This window comes from Plodia interpunctella, chromosome 27 (assembly GCF_027563975.2).
Source record: "Plodia interpunctella isolate USDA-ARS_2022_Savannah chromosome 27, ilPloInte3.2, whole genome shotgun sequence".
NCBI lineage: Eukaryota > Metazoa > Arthropoda > Insecta > Lepidoptera > Pyralidae > Plodia > Plodia interpunctella.
The window spans coordinates 30,001-42,638 of NC_071320.1; the positions used below are offsets into that span (position 1 = coordinate 30,001).

At 43.5% G+C, this 12,638-nt stretch overlaps 1 protein-coding gene across 1 annotated transcript; it reads left to right on the top strand.

Annotated features, from left to right (window-relative positions):
• The first annotated feature begins 8,042 nt into the window (after window positions 1-8,042).
• On the top strand, window positions 8,043-9,785 carry LOC128681348 (uncharacterized). The gene has a single exon (XM_053765147.1). It carries the CDS (start codon window positions 8,043-8,045, stop codon window positions 9,783-9,785), a length of 1,743 nt encoding a protein of 580 aa, XP_053621122.1.
• Window positions 9,786-12,638: the final 2,853 nt, after the last annotated feature.

Below are 12,638 nucleotides of genomic sequence, written 5' to 3' on the forward strand. Positions count from 1 at the left end.
CTAACCTAACCTAACCTAACCTAACCTAACCTAACCTAACCTAACCTAACCTAACCTAACCTAACCTAACCTAACCTAACCTAACCTAACCTAACCTAACCTAACCTAACCTAACCTAACCTAACCTAACCTAACCTAACCTAACCTAACCTAACCTAACCTAACCTAACCTAACCTAACCTAACCTAACCTAACCTAACCTAACCTAACCTAACCTAACCTAACCTAACCTAACCTAACCTAACCTAACCTAACCTAACCTAACCTAACCTAACCTAACCTAACCTAACCTAACCTAACCTAACCTAACCTAACCTAACCTAACCTAACCTAACCTAACCTAACCTAACCTAACCTAACCTAACCTAACCTAACCTAACCTAACCTAACCTAACCTAACCTAACCTAACCTAACCTAACCTAACCTAACCTAACCTAACCTAACCTAACCTAACCTAACCTAACCTAACCTAACCTAACCTAACCTAACCTAACCTAACCTAACCTAACCTAACCTAACCTAACCTAACCTAACCTAACCTAACCTAACCTAACCTAACCTAACCTAACCTAACCTAACCTAACCTAACCTAACCTAACCTAACCTAACCTAACCTAACCTAACCTAACCTAACCTAACCTAACCTAACCTAACCTAACCTAACCTAACCTAACCTAACCTAACCTAACCTAACCTAACCTAACCTAACCTAACCTAACCTAACCTAACCTAACCTAACCTAACCTAACCTAACCTAACCTAACCTAACCTAACCTAACCTAACCTAACCTAACCTAACCTAACCTAACCTAACCTAACCTAACCTAACCTAACCTAACCTAACCTAACCTAACCTAACCTAACCTAACCTAACCTAACCTAACCTAACCTAACCTAACCTAACCTAACCTAACCTAACCTAACCTAACCTAACCTAACCTAACCTTAACCTAACCTAACCTAACCTAACCTAACCTAACCTAACCTAACCTAACCTAACCTAACCTAACCTAACCTAACCTAACCTAACCTAACCTAACCTAACCTAACCTAACCTAACCTAACCTAACCTAACCTAACCTAACCTAACCTAACCTAACCTAACCTAACCTAACCTAACCTAACCTAACCTAACCTAACCTAACCTAACCTAACCTAACCTAACCTAACCTAACCTAACCTAACCTAACCTAACCTAACCTAACCTAACCTAACCTAACCTAACCTAACCTAACCTAACCTAACCTAACCTAACCTAACCTAACCTAACCTAACCTAACCTAACCTAACCTAACCTAACCTAACCTAACCTAACCTAACCTAACCTAACCTAACCTAACCTAACCTAACCTAACCTAACCTAACCTAACCTAACCTAACCTAACCTAACCTAACCTAACCTAACCTAACCTAACCTAACCTAACCTAACCTAACCTAACCTAACCTAACCTAACCTAACCTAACCTAACCTAACCTAACCTAACCTAACCTAACCTAACCTAACCTAACCTAACCTAACCTAACCTAACCTAACCTAACCTAACCTAACCTAACCTAACCTAACCTAACCTAACCTAACCTAACCTAACCTAACCTAACCTAACCTAACCTAACCTAACCTAACCTAACCTAACCTAACCTAACCTAACCTAACCTAACCTAACCTAACCTAACCTAACCTAACCTAACCTAACCTAACCTAACCTAACCTAACCTAACCTAACCTAACCTAACCTAACCTAACCTAACCTAACCTAACCTAACCTAACCTAACCTAACCTAACCTAACCTAACCTAACCTAACCTAACCTAACCTAACCTAACCTAACCTAACCTAACCTAACCTAACCTAACCTAACCTAACCTAACCTAACCTAACCTAACCTAACCTAACCTAACCTAACCTAACCTAACCTAACCTAACCTAACCTAACCTAACCTAACCTAACCTAACCTAACCTAACCTAACCTAACCTAACCTAACCTAACCTAACCTAACCTAACCTAACCTAACCTAACCTAACCTAACCTAACCTAACCTAACCTAACCTAACCTAACCTAACCTAACCTAACCTAACCTAACCTAACCTAACCTAACCTAACCTAACCTAACCTAACCTAACCTAACCTAACCTAACCTAACCTAACCTAACCTAACCTAACCTAACCTAACCTAACCTAACCTAACCTAACCTAACCTAACCTAACCTAACCTAACCTAACCTAACCTAACCTAACCTAACCTAACCTAACCTAACCTAACCTAACCTAACCTAACCTAACCTAACCTAACCTAACCTAACCTAACCTAACCTAACCTAACCTAACCTAACCTAACCTAACCTAACCTAACCTAACCTAACCTAACCTAACCTAACCTAACCTAACCTAACCTAACCTAACCTAACCTAACCTAACCTAACCTAACCTAACCTAACCTAACCTAACCTAACCTAACCTAACCTAACCTAACCTAACCTAACCTAACCTAACCTAACCTAACCTAACCTAACCTAACCTAACCTAACCTAACCTAACCTAACCTAACCTAACCTAACCTAACCTAACCTAACCTAACCTAACCTAACCTAACCTAACCTAACCTAACCTAACCTAACCTAACCTAACCTAACCTAACCTAACCTAACCTAACCTAACCTAACCTAACCTAACCTAACCTAACCTAACCTAACCTAACCTAACCTAACCTAACCTAACCTAACCTAACCTAACCTAACCTAACCTAACCTAACCTAACCTAACCTAACCTAACCTAACCTAACCTAACCTAACCTAACCTAACCTAACCTAACCTAACCTAACCTAACCTAACCTAACCTAACCTAACCTAACCTAACCTAACCTAACCTAACCTAACCTAACCTAACCTAACCTAACCTAACCTAACCTAACCTAACCTAACCTAACCTAACCTAACCTAACCTAACCTAACCTAACCTAACCTAACCTAACCTAACCTAACCTAACCTAACCTAACCTAACCTAACCTAACCTAACCTAACCTAACCTAACCTAACCTAACCTAACCTAACCTAACCTAACCTAACCTAACCTAACCTAACCTAACCTAACCTAACCTAACCTAACCTAACCTAACCTAACCTAACCTAACCTAACCTAACCTAACCTAACCTAACCTAACCTAACCTAACCTAACCTAACCTAACCTAACCTAACCTAACCTAACCTAACCTAACCTAACCTAACCTAACCTAACCTAACCTAACCTAACCTAACCTAACCTAACCTAACCTAACCTAACCTAACCTAACCTAACCTAACCTAACCTAACCTAACCTAACCTAACCTAACCTAACCTAACCTAACCTAACCTAACCTAACCTAACCTAACCTAACCTAACCTAACCTAACCTAACCTAACCTAACCTAACCTAACCTAACCTAACCTAACCTAACCTAACCTAACCTAACCTAACCTAACCTAACCTAACCTAACCTAACCTAACCTAACCTAACCTAACCTAACCTAACCTAACCTAACCTAACCTAACCTAACCTAACCTAACCTAACCTAACCTAACCTAACCTAACCTAACCTAACCTAACCTAACCTAACCTAACCTAACCTAACCTAACCTAACCTAACCTAACCTAACCTAACCTAACCTAACCTAACCTAACCTAACCTAACCTAACCTAACCTAACCTAACCTAACCTAACCTAACCTAACCTAACCTAACCTAACCTAACCTAACCTAACCTAACCTAACCTAACCTAACCTAACCTAACCTAACCTAACCTAACCTAACCTAACCTAACCTAACCTAACCTAACCTAACCTAACCTAACCTAACCTAACCTAACCTAACCTAACCTAACCTAACCTAACCTAACCTAACCTAACCTAACCTAACCTAACCTAACCTAACCTAACCTAACCTAACCTAACCTAACCTAACCTAACCTAACCTAACCTAACCTAACCTAACCTAACCTAACCTAACCTAACCTAACCTAACCTAACCTAACCTAACCTAACCTAACCTAACCTAACCTAACCTAACCTAACCTAACCTAACCTAACCTAACCTAACCTAACCTAACCTAACCTAACCTAACCTAACCTAACCTAACCTAACCTAACCTAACCTAACCTAACCTAACCTAACCTAACCTAACCTAACCTAACCTAACCTAACCTAACCTAACCTAACCTAACCTAACCTAACCTAACCTAACCTAACCTAACCTAACCTAACCTAACCTAACCTAACCTAACCTAACCTAACCTAACCTAACCTAACCTAACCTAACCTAACCTAACCTAACCTAACCTAACCTAACCTAACCTAACCTAACCTAACCTAACCTAACCTAACCTAACCTAACCTAACCTAACCTAACCTAACCTAACCTAACCTAACCTAACCTAACCTAACCTAACCTAACCTAACCTAACCTAACCTAACCTAACCTAACCTAACCTAACCTAACCTAACCTAACCTAACCTAACCTAACCTAACCTAACCTAACCTAACCTAACCTAACCTAACCTAACCTAACCTAACCTAACCTAACCTAACCTAACCTAACCTAACCTAACCTAACCTAACCTAACCTAACCTAACCTAACCTAACCTAACCTAACCTAACCTAACCTAACCTAACCTAACCTAACCTAACCTAACCTAACCTAACCTAACCTAACCTAACCTAACCTAACCTAACCTAACCTAACCTAACCTAACCTAACCTAACCTAACCTAACCTAACCTAACCTAACCTAACCTAACCTAACCTAACCTAACCTAACCTAACCTAACCTAACCTAACCTAACCTAACCTAACCTAACCTAACCTAACCTAACCTAACCTAACCTAACCTAACCTAACCTAACCTAACCTAACCTAACCTAACCTAACCTAACCTAACCTAACCTAACCTAACCTAACCTAACCTAACCTAACCTAACCTAACCTAACCTAACCTAACCTAACCTAACCTAACCTAACCTAACCTAACCTAACCTAACCTAACCTAACCTAACCTAACCTAACCTAACCTAACCTAACCTAACCTAACCTAACCTAACCTAACCTAACCTAACCTAACCTAACCTAACCTAACCTAACCTAACCTAACCTAACCTAACCTAACCTAACCTAACCTAACCTAACCTAACCTAACCTAACCTAACCTAACCTAACCTAACCTAACCTAACCTAACCTAACCTAACCTAACCTAACCTAACCTAACCTAACCTAACCTAACCTAACCTAACCTAACCTAACCTAACCTAACCTAACCTAACCTAACCTAACCTAACCTAACCTAACCTAACCTAACCTAACCTAACCTAACCTAACCTAACCTAACCTAACCTAACCTAACCTAACCTAACCTAACCTAACCTAACCTAACCTAACCTAACCTAACCTAACCTAACCTAACCTAACCTAACCTAACCTAACCTAACCTAACCTAACCTAACCTAACCTAACCTAACCTAACCTAACCTAACCTAACCTAACCTAACCTAACCTAACCTAACCTAACCTAACCTAACCTAACCTAACCTAACCTAACCTAACCTAACCTAACCTAACCTAACCTAACCTAACCTAACCTAACCTAACCTAACCTAACCTAACCTAACCTAACCTAACCTAACCTAACCTAACCTAACCTAACCTAACCTAACCTAACCTAACCTAACCTAACCTAACCTAACCTAACCTAACCTAACCTAACCTAACCTAACCTAACCTAACCTAACCTAACCTAACCTAACCTAACCTAACCTAACCTAACCTAACCTAACCTAACCTAACCTAACCTAACCTAACCTAACCTAACCTAACCTAACCTAACCTAACCTAACCTAACCTAACCTAACCTAACCTAACCTAACCTAACCTAACCTAACCTAACCTAACCTAACCTAACCTAACCTAACCTAACCTAACCTAACCTAACCTAACCTAACCTAACCTAACCTAACCTAACCTAACCTAACCTAACCTAACCTAACCTAACCTAACCTAACCTAACCTAACCTAACCTAACCTAACCTAACCTAACCTAACCTAACCTAACCTAACCTAACCTAACCTAACCTAACCTAACCTAACCTAACCTAACCTAACCTAACCTAACCTAACCTAACCTAACCTAACCTAACCTAACCTAACCTAACCTAACCTAACCTAACCTAACCTAACCTAACCTAACCTAACCTAACCTAACCTAACCTAACCTAACCTAACCTAACCTAACCTAACCTAACCTAACCTAACCTAACCTAACCTAACCTAACCTAACCTAACCTAACCTAACCTAACCTAACCTAACCTAACCTAACCTAACCTAACCTAACCTAACCTAACCTAACCTAACCTAACCTAACCTAACCTAACCTAACCTAACCTAACCTAACCTAACCTAACCTAACCTAACCTAACCTAACCTAACCTAACCTAACCTAACCTAACCTAACCTAACCTAACCTAACCTAACCTAACCTAACCTAACCTAACCTAACCTAACCTAACCTAACCTAACCTAACCTAACCTAACCTAACCTAACCTAACCTAACCTAACCTAACCTAACCTAACCTAACCTAACCTAACCTAACCTAACCTAACCTAACCTAACCTAACCTAACCTAACCTAACCTAACCTAACCTAACCTAACCTAACCTAACCTAACCTAACCTAACCTAACCTAACCTAACCTAACCTAACCTAACCTAACCTAACCTAACCTAACCTAACCTAACCTAACCTAACCTAACCTAACCTAACCTAACCTAACCTAACCTAACCTAACCTAACCTAACCTAACCTAACCTAACCTAACCTAACCTAACCTAACCTAACCTAACCTAACCTAACCTAACCTAACCTAACCTAACCTAACCTAACCTAACCTAACCTAACCTAACCTAACCTAACCTAACCTAACCTAACCTAACCTAACCTAACCTAACCTAACCTAACCTAACCTAACCTAACCTAACCTAACCTAACCTAACCTAACCTAACCTAACCTAACCTAACCTAACCTAACCTAACCTAACCTAACCTAACCTAACCTAACCTAACCTAACCTAACCTAACCTAACCTAACCTAACCTAACCTAACCTAACCTAACCTAACCTAACCTAACCTAACCTAACCTAACCTAACCTAACCTAACCTAACCTAACCTAACCTAACCTAACCTAACCTAACCTAACCTAACCTAACCTAACCTAACCTAACCTAACCTAACCTAACCGAGACCTCTATTTGTTCCCCTACATCCCAGTGAATTTTCTCTTTAGTGCATCTCGTGTACCCATCGATATAACAAGTGTTTTCAGTGCAGTTTTCTCTATAGTTTCTCTTTAAAAAATTCATTTAGTTCCCGTGAACGCCATACTTAGGCGCTAACACTCAAATAATTCCCTAAAATTTTTTCTCGCTATCCCTTGATCGTCTTTGATTGTAGTTCTGCTTACTTACCTGTCTCCCGGCTCCCTGTGAAGTTTCGTCGCTTTCCGTTGCATCCTTGTTGCATTTTCACCTGTAACATACTAATTTTTCATACAATTTTTATTAAAATCACACTTTTTCCTGTTTTTTCCAAATTTTTCCTATCGGACCCTCTCTAGCTTGTTACACCATCTTATCAGGCTAACGGAGGCGCATCTTTTGACGCCTCAAACGTCTCGATAGGACCACCCATTTTTGAAATTTTCGCCCACCACACCCGCCCAATTGTGTTCAGGTTGTAAAAGGGACTTCACTTGGGACACCCCATACCCAGATCTACTTCGCTTTTACCGCCACCTAGGGCCAAAAATTGTCACCTAAATTAACAGCACCCCAAATAACAACAGTTTAGGATTCCCTTGTAGTTCTACCCGTCCTCTACTCCGGAAAATTATTGCTTTTTGTTATTCTCTCTTCTGTTGCTCTCCCTCGTCTCCTCAACTTTTACTTACATAGACGATATTCTAAATTTTTTCATACCTTCTTCTAAACACTTTTCCGATCTAAGACAACATGGTCTTAGCCCACTCACCTCCGCGTAAGGCGGCCAATACTCGCCCCCCAGACAGGAACCGTAGGAACCTCACCCGCATCTCCGAGACTCCTACGGACATTATCACACAGCAGAGTCCCCCGCCGCAACCCACCACCTCTAGAGCGGGGCATTCACGCTCTCACTCCCCGCGGTCACCCCCGCCCAGGGGAAGGGCCCCTGTACGTTCACCTCCCCAGCGACTCCAGCGTATCATGCAGTCACCATCACCGTCCACTTCTCACGGTGCTCCCACCTCCCCACCCCAGTTGCCCCGACCGAGATCATCTTTCTCCCCCCCCGCAACCCCTTCTCGGGGATACATGTCGCCACCTAGCACTCCGGCCAGCAGGCGTGGGTCGATAAGCCGTGTGGGGGAGGATATCCCGGCGTCCTGGGAATCACTCTCACCGCCGTCGGATATCACCCCCGCACTCGTTTACTCTCCGTCGTCTACCCTCACCCCCGCGCCGTCGAACTTGCCGCCCCCGGCTGCTACACCGGCGCAGACGCACCCCCAGCCCACCCAAAGCCAAGTTGTGACTCAGCCTCTCTCAGTCGCAATCGCGGCGGCGACGGTCGCCCCGCAAGCGACACCAGCCCCCACCTTCCCCACCGCGCTCCAAGCGACACTCTCCTTTATCTCGGACTCGGCCAAGGAAATTATCGCCAAGATTTCCGAGGGCAAGAGCGTGACCAGCGGCAACAAGAAGCGCATAAAGGAGCTGGCGCAATCTATCATGGGCGCGGTGGAGGGGTCCCGAAACGAGACTCCGCCCGAGCTCCCGAAGCCGGTTTCGGACGCGGTCCTCCATGCCATCCGGGAGACTATCAGGGACGAACTAAAGGGACATACGCCTACTCAAGTTCCCACTCCCCACCCCGCCCCTCTACCTACCTCAACCCCCCCAGCCCCCCAGTCGAGGTCCTTCGCGACGGTAGCCGCCACCTCTCCACCCAAACGTCCTTCGCCAATGCCTCGTACCCAGCCGGCTATAATCATCAAGGCCAAGGAGGCCGGTGACAAACAACCGGATGTCTATAGCGAGTGGCGCAAAAACATCAAGTTCAGAAACACCACATTCGCTCCCTCGAAAGTGCGCACCTTGCGCAACAATACGGTGAAGGTCAACTTCGACAACGCCGCGCAGAGGGATGAGACATTGGCGAGGGTCAACGAAGTCCCGGGTATAGTCGCGGAGAAATCCAAACTCAGGAAACCCCTCATCATCCTAAAAGGCGTGAGCAAGGAGACAAACAAGGACGAGCTGTTGGAAATCGTTGCCAGCCAAAATCAAGTGGCTGCCGGCGACCTTCGACTATGTTTCCTCCTTAAAAACCGCAATGAGAATCTTTATAACGCGGTACTGGAAGTAGCCCCCGCAATTCGACGCGCGTTTGTCGAAGAGGGTCGCGTGAATGTGGAGCATCAGAGGGTGCACGCGGCGGATTTCAGCCGCTTTGTACAATGCCGCAAATGCCTGCAGTTTGGACACACAGGCAACAAATGCTCGGCTGACTTCTACCCGTGCGGCCACTGCGGCTCCGCTACGCACCACATCACTACGTGCCCATACAGAACAGACGCAACTAAGATGACCTGCTACAATTGTAAAAAAGCAAACAGCACCAACACCAAACACTCCGCCCTCGACGCTAAATCTTGCCCCAAAATCCTCAACGCCTTAAAATCCCTCAATGACACAACCGACTATGGTTATTAGTACGATCAAAGTAACTCAATGTAACCTCAATCGCTGTTACACTATATATCACTTAATAGCGAATAAGTTCCTTTATTCATCAAAGGCATATAAATATAGTATAATATAGATATATAACACTTATAAAATTATGTACTGAAATATATGAATAGAATATACATATACGTATAATACACAATATTACACATATATATATATACATATACTTATAAATATAACCAAAATTATGTATAATCGTACAGTGGCGGGATTCCCCACAACTCTGTATCCAATAGCAGAAAGCAGAGGGAATCCCAAAACTTAAATCCTTATCAAATCATCAAAATATCAAAGCCATATAAATATAGCATAATACAGATATATAACACTTATAAAATTATGTATTGAAATATATAAATAGAATACAACATATACGTATAATACACAATAATACATATATATATATATACTTACAAATATAACCAAAACTATGTATAATCATACAGTGGCGGGATTCCCCACAACTCTGTATCCAATAGCAGAAAGCAGAGGGAATCCCAAAACTTAATCCTTATCAAATCATCAAAAATATCAAAGCCATATAAATATAGCATAATACAGACATATAACACTTATAAAATTATGTATTGAAATATATAAATAGAATATACATATACGTATAATACACGATAATACATATATATATATATATATATATATATACATATACTTATAAATATAACCAAAACTATGTACAATCATACAGTGGCGGGATTCCCCACAACTCTGTATCCAATAGCAGAAAGCAGAGGGAATCCCAAAACTTAATCCTTACCAAATCATCAAAAATATCAAAGCCATATAAACATAGTATAATACAAACATATAAATTGAATATACCTATACGTATAATACACAATAATACATATATATATATATATATACATATACTTATATATATAATCAAAATTATGTATAATAATACAGTGGCGGGATTCCCCACAACTCTGTATCCAATAGCAGAAAACAGAGGGAATCCCAAAACTTGATCCTTACATGGCAAAATGTAAAGAAATGATAACTCTTTGAGCCCCCATATTTTAATATCTAGCCCCCACAAAAAAAAAAAAAAAAAAACCTAACCTAACCTAACCTAACCTTTTTTTTTTTTTTTTTTTTTTTTTTTTTGTTTTCGCAGGGGAATGCATTTACGCACTGAGTGTGGGACTCCTGGGCAGCTAATCGGCCCAGACTACCCACTAAACCCCTGCGGATGCCATCGGCCGCTTTACAAAGAGGCGCCTCGGATCTAACTAGCACAAGGCGCCTCAGCGACTGGCCGGTCTCTTTCACCAGAGACCGGACTCTCCACTCTCAGGGGCCCTCCGACATCTGGAGGACCCCTGCCGCCGGGTAACCTAACCTAACCTAACCTAACCTAACCTAACCTAACCTAACCTAACCTAACCTAACCTAACCTAACCTAACCTAACCTAACCTAACCTAACCTAACCTAACCTAACCTAACCTAACCTAACCTAACCTTTTTTTTTTTTTTTTTTTTTTTTTTTTTTTTTGTTTTCGCAGGGGAATGCATTTACGCACTGAGTGTGGGACTCCTGGGCAGCTAATCGGCCCAGACTACCCACTAAACCCCTGCGGATGCCATCGGCCGCTTTACAAAGAGGCGCCTCGGATCTAACTAGCACAAGGCGCCTCAGCGACTGGCCGGTCTCTTTCACCAGAGACCGGACTCTCCACTCTCAGGGGCCCTCCGACATCTGGAGGACCCCTGCCGCCGGGTGGGACCTCTGTCCCACCGATTCAGGGGGGGCGCCCGCAGGCGCGCCCCCAACCACCAAGGCGAGCCGCACGCCATCCAGTCCGGAAGCAGACCGGAGGCAGCGGCTCTCCGTCTTATTCGGCCGCAGAGGATAGGGACAGCGGCGCACCGTAATACCGGCAGTCCTCCTCCTCTGCGGCCCCACCGACCACCATGCCTGCGCCATGGCCGCGCCTCATTCGGCCGCAGAGGATAGGGACAGCGGCGCACCGTAATACCGGCAGTCCTCCTCCTCTGCGGCCCCACCGACCACCATGTTTGCGCCATGGCCGCGCCTGGTCGCGGAGGATAGGGAGAGCGGCGCACCGTAATACCAACCCCTCCTCTTCCCCCGCGACCCCTACCACGGCTGTAAGAGTAGAGGGCTTAGCCCCCTTCTCTCACAGCCACTGAGCCAATTGGCTCTCCAACCTGGGTTACCCGACATGGGTAACCCACCACCAGTTGCCAGGACATTTGCCAACGGCTAACAAGACCCCTAAACGGGGAGTTATTAACCGTCGCCCAGGGTGCACCAGCCCAATAACTTGTCAGCCGCCGCTATCACCGAATCAAAGATCAAGTGACAGAAGCAAACCTTCAAATCATCGAGCCAACGTGGAGGTTTCCTGACAAGTAGCACCCCAACCTAACCTAACCTAACCTAACCTAACCTAACCTAACCTAACCTAACCTAACCTAACCTAACCTAACCTAACCTAACCTAACCTAACCTAACCTAACCTAACCTAACCTAACCTAACCTAACCTAACCTAACCTAACCTAACCTAACCTAACCTAACCTAACCTAACCTAACCTAACCTAACCTAACCTAACCTTTTTTTTTTTTTTTTTTTTTTTTGTTTTCGCAGGGGGGGATGCATTTAGGCACCGGCCCCCGGGGACACTGTTCCCGGGGAGTGTGGGACTCCCAGGCCTAGCCCGGACTACCCACTAAACCCCCCTGCGGCGTTTCCGCACCGGCCGTTATTGGGGGCGCCATGGGATCGCGAACATTCTACCACGACGCCCCCCGGCGTTGCCTCACGG

What these genes read in the sequence shown, in the direction of transcription:
- LOC128681348 (XM_053765147.1), top strand. Translation starts at nt 8,043, where the DNA reads ATGGTCTTAGCCCACTCACCTCCGCGTAAGGCGGCCAATACTCGCCCC.